Source organism: Salvelinus sp. IW2-2015, linkage group LG20, assembly GCF_002910315.2.
Source record: "Salvelinus sp. IW2-2015 linkage group LG20, ASM291031v2, whole genome shotgun sequence".
In the NCBI taxonomy this organism is placed as follows: Eukaryota; Metazoa; Chordata; class Actinopteri; order Salmoniformes; family Salmonidae; genus Salvelinus; species Salvelinus sp. IW2-2015.
The window spans coordinates 75,976,722-75,990,434 of NC_036860.1; the positions used below are offsets into that span (position 1 = coordinate 75,976,722).

The 13,713-nt window shown below is 44.6% G+C and overlaps 2 protein-coding genes across 2 annotated transcripts; one reads left to right on the forward strand and one right to left on the reverse strand.

Annotated features, from left to right (window-relative positions):
- Nucleotides 1-4,467: 4,467 nt before the first annotated feature.
- LOC111981066 (heme oxygenase-like) lies at nt 4,468-6,820 on the forward strand. The gene is made up of 5 exons (XM_024012196.2): nt 4,468-4,670; nt 4,845-5,060; nt 5,155-5,427; nt 6,443-6,491; nt 6,579-6,820. The coding sequence occupies exons 1-5, from the start codon at nt 4,626-4,628 to the stop codon at nt 6,692-6,694; spliced, it is 699 nt and encodes a 232-aa protein (XP_023867964.1). The 5' UTR covers nt 4,468-4,625; the 3' UTR covers nt 6,695-6,820.
- Nucleotides 6,821-7,189: 369 nt separating this feature from the next.
- LOC111981067 (DNA replication licensing factor mcm5-like) lies at nt 7,190-12,851 on the reverse strand. The gene is given in 16 exon segments (XM_024012197.3): nt 7,190-7,460; nt 7,668-7,938; nt 8,034-8,162; nt 8,323-8,435; nt 8,558-8,632; nt 8,635-8,826; nt 8,907-8,962; nt 8,965-9,028; nt 10,368-10,479; nt 10,580-10,751; nt 10,849-11,018; nt 11,159-11,314; nt 11,461-11,633; nt 11,774-11,902; nt 12,107-12,233; nt 12,545-12,851. Coding segments are annotated over 16 exon segments (2,211 nt in total). The 5' UTR covers nt 12,715-12,851; the 3' UTR covers nt 7,190-7,358.
- Between the last annotated feature and the right edge of the window lie 862 nt (nt 12,852-13,713).

The window sequence follows — 13,713 nt, forward strand, 5'->3', positions numbered from 1 at the left end:
CTGACCTGTGTCTGAATACAATAATCTTAGTAAACATATCGACCATCGTTACAAATGACTGTACCTGCCAGGGTTCTGCATATCAACTTTCTGTGCCGAGTTGACTGGTCTCCATGTCTGTATTCAGAATTTTTATATGGTGGTTATTACATTATTATCCAAATGTGACCAACTGTTACAGTTTATTTAAAAACAAGTCAGTGAAAGAGTTTATAATTTACCTGTGGGGTATTTCCTTGTTGATGTCTTGTTATACAGCTGATAAACAAAAGCTGCCTCCTTCTCAAACGGGTTTAGAGTTGCTGTGTCCTTTTTGACTGTGTCCTGTTTATATTTGACTCCTCGCCTTCTCTCCAATGTTTGTCAGCTAAATCAAATGGGAAGTGAGAGTGTTGACTCATTTCCCTTATGCTGAAGCTTAACATGACAGGGCAGATTTACCAGTGAGGGGAGAGCATGAGTGATCAGATGGAATGGTAGAAATCATAAACACAGTCACATGAACTACAGGAGTGAATGGGTTCTTCTGCTATTGAGGGAGAGTGTTGTGACTACAGGTGAGAACAAAGTTATAACACTGAGTGTTCAAAACATTAGAACACCTTCCTAATATTGAGTTGCCCCCTTTCGCCTCAGAACAGCCTCAATTCTACAAGGTGTTGAAAGCGTCTCACATGGCCCATGTTGATTCCAATGTTTCCACATTTGTGTCAAGTTGGCGGATGTCTTTGGGTTGAGGACCCTTCTTGATACACACAGGAAACTGTTGAGTTGTGAAAAAACCCAGCAGCGTTGCAGTTCTTGACACACTCAAAACGGTGTGCCTGGCACTTCTACCATACCCTGTTCAAAGGCACTTAAACTTTTATCTTGCCCATTCACCCTCTGAATGGCATACATAAACAATTTCATGTCTATATTTCTCAAGGCTTGAAAATCTCTCCTCCCCTTCATCTACATGGATTGAAGTGGATTTAACAGGTAATATCAATAAGCGATCATAGGCTTTCACCTGGAATGTCATGTTTCTAATGTTTTGTGCTCTTCAGTGTATGTACCTTTTAGTTTTCTGAGAATGAATCAAATCAAGTTTATTTGTCACGTGCGCCGAATACAACAGGTGTAGTAGACCTTACAGTGAAATGCTTACTTACAGGCTCTAACCAACAATGCAATTTCAAAAAATAAAGGTATTAGGTGAACAATAGGTAAGTAAAGAAATAAAAACAACAGTAAAAAGACAGTGAAAAACAGTAGCGAGGCTATAACAGTCGCGAGGCTATATACGGGCACCGGTTAGTCGGCTGATTGAGGTAGTATGTAATGTGGATATGGTTACTATGCATTATGATAAACAGAGAGTAGCAGTAGCGTAAAGAGGGGTTGGCGGGACACAATGCAGAAGCCCGGTTAGCCAATGTGCTGGGGCACTGGTTGGTTTGGGCCAATTGAGGTAGTATGTACATGATGTATAGTTAAATGACTATGCTTATATATGATGAACAGAGAGTAGCAGCAATGTAAAAGAGGGGTTGGGGGGTGGCCACAATGCAATAGTCTGGGTAGCCATTTGATTACCTGTTCAGGAGTGTTTATGGCTTGGGGTAAAAACTGTTGAGAAGCCTTTTTTGTCTCTGAGCTTGGGGTGGCTGGGGTCTTTGACAAATTTTAGGCCTTCCTCTGACACCGCCTGTGTGTAGAGGTCCTGGATGGCAGGCAGCTTAGGCCCAGTGATGTACTGGGCCGTACGCACTACCCTCTGTAAGCCTTGCGGTCGGAGGCGAGCAGTTGCCATACCAGGCAGTGATGCAACCAGTCAGGATGCTCTCAGTGTTGCAGCTGTAGAACCTTTTGAGGATCTGAGGACCCATGCAAATCTTTTTTCGTTTCCTGAGGGGGAATAGGCTTTGTCGTGCCCCCTTCACGACTGAATAACAAGGTGATTCCATATGCTGATTTAACTGCAGGCAGGACTAATGGTTTAATTAATCTAATTTAATCCAATTCTCCTCCATTGTGTTCATTGAGCTTTGTGTTGTTACAAAGTTTCAGCCCAAATGGACCAACTGCAGGTCAAAATTCATTTCAGGGGATTACATTGTAAACTCTTGTGCTCAACATTCAATTTGTATGGTTTACCCTACATTTGTCTATATGTATCTATTGATCTATTACCAATCTATAGATACCTGATTCAACAGGTTTCAAAATGAGAAGGGGATACCATGACTCAACAGAAGTGTATGTTGCAGTTGTAGAAGGCAAAAATAAAAGCAATTTCTAGGCATGAGAATTTTATAAATAGTTAATTGTGTTTATGATATTATAATAATATGCATGCTATGTTTCACTTAATTAACATTTGATGATGATTAGTATGTCTTCACGAAAAAATATCAAACTAATACAATTATCTTAAAAATTGCAACATTACCAAGTTTATAACATTTTAATAAAGAATGTAATAAAGAAGGTCAAATGTTTACTTTTGCTACTTGATACTTTTGTATCAAAAGTATGGCATTTCTTGTCCATCACTTTAAGGTTTATCACGCCCTCTATTTTACACAACAAGCTCTTATTGGCCAGAATAGAGCAGCGTTTATTGTCAGAGTACTGTGATATGCTAGGTGTCGTATCAAGGGATGGGCTCCGTTATGAAATTCCGACTATAGGTTGTTGGAGAGTTTTATTTACAGCAAATGCAAAAGATATGGGATTAGAATAGAGGGAACCACTGCAGTGAAAGGTAAAACATCCTACTTTAATAGATATGCTGTGTTTTTTGTGCTCGTGGAGCGCTTCTCAACCAGCGTCTAGTGCAGCTGCATCCCCTCATGTCGAGTTATGATGGTGCCAGAGTTCAAGGCAAGCACGGGGATACACCCCATGAAGGCGCCGCTATTGTCGTACTTTCTCTGTTCTTCCACTCACTTGAACAATGCTATCTGATATTTCATTTCATTGACCTTATGTTGGTAAAGCCATTGAAAAGAGTTGCATGACTTTGGCAATAATATTATGACGACCCTGGTTTATAAGCGCGGAAATCGACTCTTGCCGCACGAGCATGCTTTTGCGGGCCAGTCAATAGGCGCGTGGACTTCGGGCTAGAAGGTCGAGGTTCGAGACCTGCTCCTGCTGTTTCATTACAATATGGTTGCTTCTCTCAGTGATATTTTCAGATTGCCGCTTTCAAAACTTAAATTTGCCGTTGATTATTGTCACCAGGTATTGCATGACCTCACTAAACCCACTCTCCCACCAATAAATGCCTTCATTGCCTTTTACTCGTTCATAGGTCATGGATTCCCCTATCCTTCTTCTCCTAGCCCTCCTGATCGCTCTGATCCCAATGTTTTCCTGATGACTACCACAGTCACAAAGCACCCGTCACCATGACTACTGTGTGTTGGAGCCGGGCCCGCTGGCCTTCAGATGGGTCACTTCTCCTCCAAGAGTCAGAGAGATACATCATTCTGGAGAGGAACTCGGGGCCAGGGAGCTTCTTCAATAGTGAGTGCCTCTGTAGTAATGGTGTCGACTATATCGGGTATTGCGCTTGCCGAATCAATTTTCCAACTCAGCAAAGTATTTTGTGACAGTGCAACATGATGCAACTTTCTCTATTGCCCTGCTCATAGAAATATGTTCTCGTGACCTACACCATGTACATGAACATGTGTTGTAACTCATGGATGTTTTTTTCTCCTTTAAAGATACCCTCGACACAGGAAACTCATCAGCATCAACAGATCTACACAGGAAGGCGGGACCGCGAGTTCACCTTCGTCACGATTGGAAACTCCCTCCTGAGTGACAGGCCGACCTGCTGCTTCAGCGAGTCAGCCGGGAGCTCTACCAGATGCAGACTCATTCCCCCGCTACCTTCCATGTATGTGAAGGAGCTGGGCTGAAGTCCAGTATGGGGTGGACATCGGGAAGATCAGGCCTCAGAGTCTGAACACCTAGAGGCAGGGGATACATACTGACTGACCAGCGTGGACTGGACTATACATGCAGGTACTGTGTTATAATCTATACACATATCTAATGTAAAAGGATGGAAATATTGGAAACATTCTCCACTATGCATCCATTAAAGAGATGATTCTCTCTCTCTGACAACAGAGGTCCTTACTGGTGTCCACAGGACTGTGGGATCCTCAGAAGGTCCAGTTGTTGGGGCTCAGACCTGGTGGAGGGCTATGAGTCCATCCTGTGGACCCAGAGGAGTATAAGGACCAGGCCGTGCTGATCCTGGCGTAAGGGAACTCAGCATTTGAAACAGCTCAGAGCATCCTGGTCGGGCAGCCGGATCATCTCTACAGCCCAAGCCGGTCCGCCCTAAGCCTGGCAGACACACTACGTCGGAGACCTCAGGTACTGAGAGACATCATCAGGTTTTGACTCCCATATTGTCCTCTCGCTGATATATGGTAAAGTAAAGGTATTGAACATACAGAACACAATTACTAACTGCAAACTCTGTGCTCACATTTACTGTACTCTGGTAAATCAGGATGTCCTCCTTCTAATGTTCTCCATCTCTCCTCAGTGATTTGTCAGAACAGATAAAAGCAGCGACTAAAGAGATCCATGTCAGGGCAGAAAACACCCAACTGATGCTGAGCTATCAGAAGGGACAGATAACTCTTCCGCAGTACAAGGTGASAAAAGCCAATCTGAGAGTRAATTAAAAACCACTTGCCAAAATAATTKAYAGTGGTTTTCATAWTATGAAYKRCCTAGAATGCCTTTTSTTWMACTTYCTACATAGTCATGGAAAATGAGCACTCACTGTGTACTAAGTATTAATCTGTAACCCSTCTTTTCCATGGCAGCTTCTTCTKTGTTCCCTCTACGAGATCTACAAAGCACTGGAAGAGGAGATGGACAGAAATGCTTCCCACCCAGGTGTTGCACCGATATACTTCCCYCAGGAACTGGCCCGACTGGAGACACTAGAGAGAGATCTGGAACACTTCTTTGGACAGGAGTGGCGAAAGAGAGTCATCATTCCTGCTGCAACACACAGATATACACAGAGACTTCACAAGGTACAKGCTATAGATATACCAACATGCAGGGTAGGCACACTATCTTAATTGTGTACCTGCTTAGTAATAACAATTTATTTGTYTCCCTCTYCAGATYGGTGAAGGCAATCCTAAATTGCTGGTGGCCCACGCCTACACCCGTTACCTAGGTGACCTGTCAGGGGGACAAATTTTGGGGAAGATTACCCAGAAGTCAATYGGGTTAAGCAGCGGAGAGGGACTKTCSTTTTTCTCCTTCCCCGGAGTGTCAAGCCCTAACCGCTTCAAGCAGCTGTACAGGAGCAGAATGAACAGCATCGAGCTGACCAAGGAGGAGAGGGAGGGGGTGCTGGAGGAGGCTATCATGGCCTTCGAACTCAACATCCAGGTGAGTGAAAGAGAAGAGGGAGGAAGGGAGAAAGCAAACTGGGTAAGAATATAGGTTATGGGAACTAATACAGTAATGAAAAGTCACTATGAAAAGTTATACAGCTGTACCATTGAGAGCATCTTGACTGGCTGCATTAGAGCTTGGTATGGCAATAGCACCGCCCTCGATCGCATGGCGCTACAGAAGTTGGTGCGGACAGCCCAGTACGTCACTGAGGCCGAGTTCCCTGCCATTCAGGACCTCTATATCAGGCGGTRTGAAAGGAGGGCCTGGAAAATCGTTAAAGACTCCAGCCACCCAAGTCATATACAGGTCTCTCTGCTTCTGCACTGCAAGCGGTACCGGTGCATCAAGTCTGCCATCAACATGCTCCTGAACAGGTTCTATCCCCAAGCCATAAGACTGCTAAATAGCTAACTAAATAACTCACTAAATAACTAAATGGCTAACTAAATAGCTAACTAAATGGCTACACAGACTGAGTTGACCCTTGTATTTTATTTWTGCACCGTCTGTATGCACAAACACTCACTCCATAATTTGCTCACACAAATAATATGCACATACATTTATACTGACTCTACACAGACGCACTCACATACTATCATCATATACAAWGCTGCTACTCTGTTTATCATATATACCTACACATATCCCTCCAGCATCCATGCACATTTTAAATATGGTTCTGGAACTGACTGATCCTGTATATAGTATGCTTTCTCGGGTTCTTATTTCCTTTTCTCATGTTTTTGTTCTACTTTATTTTTAGTATTACATCCTTATTTATTACTGCATTGTTGGGTTTAGAGCTTACAAGAAAGGCATTTCACTGTACTTGTGCACGTGACATTAAAACTAGCTAAACATAACTGTGCAGAGGAAGTGAAACTGGGAAGGTCTAGTGAACGATGCAGTGTAAACGTGTTACTGGATGCCACCGCCATAGCATATTGCTGATGATTGTATTTGTCTTGTTCAATGAAGACATCCTGTGTTATTTCTCATACAGGTCTTTGATGATCTACAGAAAATGTTAARTGTCACAAAGGAAGCTTACGGTAAGTACAAGCTCATATGTTGATTGGAAAGCTGTGATCTTTCAGCTTACTTGCGTGTTATAAAAAGGTATTACTTTGCTTTTGCAGGGGACCAAGAAAAGGCCAAGACGCCAGCTATCACCCGCTCTTTGTCCATCGTGCAGTTGTCACTGGGCATTTGTGTTGCTTTAGCAACAGTCGCAATGGGTATCTATGTATTCTAAAGCCTTGAAATAAGTCCTTAAATATGTATATTTATGTAGTTGACAGAATCACTTCACTAATCATAATTATCCATTTAAGGGTGTGTGCACTTAAAGCACTTTGTCATGACTGTACTTTTTTAAACGCCTAAGGTAATCTTAAAATGAAAATTGACAAGTATTAATTGCAATATCTTTGTACATAATATGTTTCATTAAAGACTATGCACACCATTTCAACATAAGAAATGTCTAAATAAAGAAGTTTGGTATTTATTTTCAATAGAAAATACCTTACACAATGATTTAACGTTAACAATCTTTAGGGCATTCTCATGTCAATTTTCTTGCCCCAAACAATTCAACAACAATACAGTTCATCCAAACTGCCTCCATAGCATCATTTGTTTAGTCTAAAAAGAATAGACACCAAAATACTTATGAGGGCAATAGAACAGCAAATAACTGTTGTTGGCTTAACTTGGCAAAGCAACACATGAAAAGGTATACATCAGTGGCTCTGTAGGCGGACCATGGCCTAGGATGGAGAAGACGTATCGACGTGACTTCATGAAGATGTCCACTGGCTTGTGAGGAAGAGTGAATTGATGAGACGCCTGTCCCTTTTACTATTTACAAAGCCCATCGTGACTTAAACTTTGTGCGTATGCATCTTTTTGTGAGACTACTTGACTCTGTAGAGCACCTTCCTCTGCATGCGGTGCTGCAGCTCTCCCCTCCTCATCATCAAGTGAAGAACCTTGTAGATGGCCTGCTCTGGATACTTCTGTATATGGGAGAGGGTAGAGAGAGATTCTGGTCAGTGGACAGGTAAACAGGCTACAGGGCAACACGTAGGCCAACTGAGGACAGCACTGAATCATATAGACAAATGCCAAACATTCTAATGCCCAAAGTACTTTAATGTAATTGACCAAGTGGTCCCGTCTCTGTTCAACACAGTATATGTTCAAAGTAGACTAGTGTAACTGACCTGCTTGGTGAAGTCCTGGACAATGCTGTGCTCGGACACCTGGGAGCCAATGGCAAAGCGCCTCTTCAGCTGCTTCTCAACACGGGAAATCATCTCCTGGTCCTCCTGAGTGGTGAAGCCCTCCACACCCGAGAGGCTGCCGGACAGCGCAGCGTCCAGTGTGGACACCTGGAAGAGCCGCAAGGCCTCGTCCACCTCCTCCTCTCCAGCCACAGCCTGCAGCTTCATCTTGGCCAGGGACTCAGAGATGCGCACCACAGCCTCCAGCTGCCTGCAGGGGACCACGGAGTACAAAGCATTATGACACTGAAGATGGACAGTATCCTGACTGGTAATGACGTTGGCAGGTGAAGTATCATATCATACCTGACAGTGATGGGGATGGAGGCTCTCCTGTCGCTCTCCCTCTCATGTTCCCTCGCTCCACTCCTCATCACCACATATCTGTTCTTCAGCTTTTCAGCTGCCGCCGCAGAGAGACGTGGGCCGCATTTTCTGTCATGGCACTTTTGACCATTACAAACTAAATCCCTTCATGTGTACATACTAGTGTGTACTATTGTTTCTCTGAGAGTAGAGTTCATGAACTCAAACTAAACAGAATCTAACATACACAGAAGAAATCTGCAGAAATAAAGGAATTTTCAAGACTCACGTTCTGGCATAGGCAATATACTTCTTCAGTGTGGCCAGTGTGATCTCTCCCTCCACACCCTCAGTCTGAGTATGAGCACTGAGATGGACGTTCATCACGTGGCGGGCCAGAGTCTGAGAGAAAAGAAGGTCAATACTGTTTACACTGTGCTAGCCTGGGCCGTGTTCAGTATCCCTATGCATAAACCTTCCCACACACAAACAAACCCAGAACAGACTAAAGTGTGTTCCCTCACCATGTCTCTCTGATGGTCGTGGATGTCCTTGATGATAAAGATCATGTCAAAACGGGACAAGATGGTAGGCATGAAGAGTCGATGTTGTCCTCTCCCTTGGTGTCGTCCCAACGGCCAAACACAGAGTTAGCAGCGGCCAGCACCGAGCAGCGGGAGTTCAGGGTGGTGGTAATGCCAGCCTTGGCAATGGAGATAGTCTGTTGCTCCATGGCTTCAGGATGCTACTCGTCATCCTCTCTCATCTGAGAAAAAGAGACACAGTTTAACGTCTGCAAACAACTAGTCAAGTATTCAGCAATATTGTACTCTCTTGTCCATGTCCTTACTTTGTCAAAACTCATCGATGCACACCACCCCCACCGTCAGCCAGTACCATGGCTCCTCCCTCCATGATGAAGCCACGGGTGACGGGGTCCTCAGTACAGAGGCTGTCAGACCAGCAGCACTGCTGCCTTTACCTAGGGTATACACCTGACAGAGGAAGAGAAAGAGAGGGAAGATACGAGTTAGCGCTTTCGATAGGGGTCACTAGCATGCTGATAAAAATAATTGTCAGCAAATGAAACTTCTGGAATCCATCTTTGTAATTCTGGTTTAAATCTATGTTGAGGGAGTGTCATGATTGCTCTGAAATACATATATCTATCTTTCAATTAACTTGGAATATATAACACACATACAGGGGCAAAAAAGTATTTAGTCAGTCACCCAATTGTGCAAGTTCTCCCACTTAAAAGATGAGAGGCCTGTAATTTCATCATAGGTACACTTCAACTATGACAGACAAAATGACATTGTAGGATTTTTATTTGCAAATTATGGTGGAAAGTAAGTATCTCAATACTTTGTTATATACCCTTTGTTGGCAAGGTGACAGAGGTCAAACGTTTTCTGTAAGTCTTCACAAGGTTCACACACTGTTGCTGGTATTTTGGCCCATTCTCCATGCAGATCTCCTCTAGAGCAGTGATGTTTTGGCTGTTGCTGGGCAACACGGACTTTCAACTCCCTCCAAACGTTTTCTATGGGTTGAGATCTGGAGACTGGCTAGGCCACTCCAGGACCTTGAAATGCTTCTTACGAAGCCACTCCTTCGTTGCCCGGGCGGTGTGTTTGGGATCATTGTCATGCTGAAAGACCCAGCCACGTTTTCATCTTCAATGCCCTTGCTGATGGTAGGCTTTGTTACTTTGGTCCCAGCTCTCTGCAGGTCATTCACTAGGTCCCCTGTGTGCTGGGATTTTTGCTCACCATTCTTGTGATCATTTTGACCCACGGGGTGAGATCTTGCGTGGAGCCCCAGATCGAGGGAGATTATCAGTGGTCTTGTATGTCTTCCATTTCCTAATTATTGCCCCACAGTTGATTTTTCAAACCAAGCTGCTTACCTATTGCAGATTCAGTCTTCCAGCCTGGTGCAGGTCTACAATTTTGTTTCTGGTGTCTTGACAGCTCTTTGGTCTTGGCCATAGTGGAGTTTGGAGTGTGACTGTTTGAGGTTGTGGACAGTGTCTTTATACTGATAACAAGTTCAAACAGGTTTCCATTAATACAGGTAACGAGTGAGACAGAGGGCCTCTTAAAGAAGAAGTTACAGGTCTGTGAGCCAGAAATCATGCTTGTTTGTAGGTGACCAAATACTTATTTCCACCATAATTTGCAAATAAATTCATAAAAAATCCTACAATGTGATTTTCACGCCTCTCTCATCTTTTTAAGTGGGAGAACTTGCACAATTGGTGGCTGACTAAATACTTTTTTGCCCCACTGTATATGAATTAATATATTCATTCATCTAGCCCATCCTTACCCCAATGGGAGAGCACCTCTCCACAAACTTGAGCAGCTGAGACTTAGCAGTACCGGGGTCTCCCAGCATTAGCAAGTTGATGTCTCCTCTACGTGTCAGCCCGTCAGGCAGCCTGAGACAGGAAAGGTCATTATACATACACACTGGAGAGAAATGTACGCACATCAAAAATCTATTAAAATTCTACATGCCATTTCCAATGTTTGACTCACCTCTTCCTGGAGCCGCCGAACAGCAGGCAGGCGATGGCCTTTTTCAGGTCATCGCTGCCATAGATGGAAGGAGCGAGGGAACGGGCGAGGGAGCCGTAGACGTCGGGGGAGGAGGCCAACGCTCTCAGCTCCTCCTCTTCCTGAGGGGAGACTGACCCCGTGGCCCCGCGACCTGAGATAAAAAGATAGCATTATATCTATAACACTATCCCACATAGGACATAATGTTGGATAAGTAATCTAACCTCTAGTAGCCTTATCGTGCCTACCTGCTCCCTCTGTGTCCTGCTGAATGCCCACCACACGGAGGTAGGAGGAGCGGATGCCCACGCCTGCACTTTTATCTCTACCCTTGCCCTTAGTTTGGGCCACCTTCTTGATGGAGTAGATCCCCATGATGGTCACTCTGTTCCCAGGGACCACACGGTCACACAGGTACCTGAGGGGAGGCAGAACACGAGCTGTAATGTGGTATGTACTCGTCGGTCTCACTTTGCACTGTGTGTATATATCGGGCATGTGTTAATTGCATTTCATTGAGAATATTGAGGCACACAGATGATGATGTGTGAGTGTTACCTGTCACAGTAGAGCTGCAGGTGGCGGGGCATCTCTCCGTGTGGCACAGCATCTGGAGACTCCTGCAGACGGAGGGTCTGGAAGTCCACACAGACACAACGGTCTGGAATTATGAAGTAGGGATCTATAGGACACCTCACCCTGCCTGCCTGCTCACTGAGAGAGAGAGAGATGTTTAAGAATGAAATCACACACAATGATGAAGCAGATGATTTTACACACACACACGATGACTTTATGCATTTTTTCCATGCACTGGAGTGTGCACACAAACATTCAACAACTCAGAGGGTTGCACTCACGTGTTGCACTTTCGGGGAAGAGCGTAGCCCTGCAGGCCTGGTGGCAGGGAGATGTTACTGATGACAGAGCGACAGCCACGACACTGCAAACACACCCTGGTGGCCTTGGCCCTCACAGCCGTGGCAGAGATGACGATCCCAGGGACCTTCACCAGCCTGGACACCTGCTCCGACTACCAGAGAGAAAGAGACGGAGAGTTCAGAGTCATGGCATGTTACATGGATGGAAAATTGAGGGAATCTTTCATGCCACCTTCTACATGAACCAACTGAAAGGTGAAAGGCCCAGCATTGCATCCTCAGAGTCTCTTACCTTGAGGTTGCGGATGGAGGCAGGATGGGCGTCACTCTTTAACATGACCTGGATTTCCTGCACTGTCTCCTCTCCCAGGGGCCTGGGACGGGTCACCTCATCAGCCACCTCCTGGGCAGCCTCCTCCAGCTGTCAATCATAATGGCARGGCTCAGTTTAAAGGGATAATTTTCAGATATAATTATTTGCCAAATAGAATATAAGATCAGTATGATACGATCAGCAACAGAAAATATAGGAATCCATCTAATCCATGAATTATTCAGCCTGCAATTGCTCCAATTAAAACTCYTYAAATTATTTGTCTGTTATTAGTCTATTCAATCTTCTCACCAGCGGCAGGTTCTCAGAGGGCACCTTGTACAGGCAGTCTGACAGGTCCTCGTCAAAGCTGGCCAGGTCTTCCATCTCCACCTCCACCCAGTACTCCCCCAGAGTGTAGTGTCTCTTAAKGGCATCTCTACACAGCAGAACACATGTCAACAACCCAAAATGAACAATAAGATATAAATATCTTAAAACAGAATGCGAATATAATCATAAGGCAAATAAAAACCTACTACAAACTCAATCACAGGACCATGAAGAGTCCAACTTTATTCCTTCAAGACCATTGTGGTGATCAGTGTTAGTTAGCTAACGTTACAGTAACTGGCTAACTAACTGTTAGCTAACTGGCTAACTTAACGTTGGGCATCTGTGGAACATCACATCAACCGGCGGTAGCCATCGACAATGACTTCGTGGCACTTAACACAATCTCGATCTTACCTGTATTTATAGGTGAAACCGGTGCGATCGGTCCCAACTCTGAACTGCCGAAGAAATTCACGGAATCGTTTCTTGATCTGGCTCCGTTTAACTCCACCTTCATCCCCTAGTCCATCTCCACCGCCGAAGCTGTCACTGTAATAAACTCCCGGGTCGTCGAAACCAGACATAATGCACCGATTATATCTACAAAGTGCTGAAAATTAAGTTAGCGTGCGCAAAGTGCAATAATCCTAAAAGCAAAACAGTTTTTGGTGATTAACGCCAATGATCTTCCGTGGACAATGAATTCCACGCTGACTCTTTCGCGGCAAAAATATCGTCACTTTCCCGCGAGGTCGAACAGTGACGCCTTGCCATTGGGAGATATGATCGACTAGTGATAATGATTGGCTGAATACATTGCAGGAGGCGTATCCTGATTGTAGAAGGGTGGGACTTGCAAGAGTTTGTGGCGGGAAAAGAACGGGGATWAAAAAAAATACGACTAAGCCAGGGACATTACATTGTGGTGGCGCTACAACAACCCTGTTCGTTGTTTCCAAAGTTACGGTTGATGCAAGCACACGTTTATTGCTCTAAATAAAAACATGACTTTAAAATATATTCTAGCATTACAACCATATCTAGCTAGCTGCATTGGAAAATACTGTAATGAATCAGCAGGGAGCAGGCCTCGAATCCTCGACCTTCTAGCCCGAGGTCCGGCGCGCTATCGACTGTGCCGCATGTTCGTGCGGCAGAATCGATTTCCGCTCTTATAAACCCAGGGTCGTTACACTACTACCTCCTTTCAAAGAGCGCGTCCTCGCGCTAGCTTGCGACTCCACGTCTTACAGGAACGCGCTCACCAGCCAAGCACACGTACTGTCGTGGATGCAAGGTCCGATCACTTCTGACACCAATGTAATGAAACAGCAGGGAGCAGGTCTCGAACCCTCGACCTTCTAGCCCCAGGTCCGGCGCGCTATCGACTGTGCCGCAAAAGCATGCTCGAGCGGCAGAGTCGATTTCCGCGCTTATAAACCCAGGGTCGTTACAATAACAACGTTTTGTTAACAAAGGTATTTTATTCATTCAACTGCAACACAAACGCAACACAAATAGTATTGACCACAATTGAGCTTCATCTGTAACACATTACCCTGTATGTAATAAATTATCTTTGT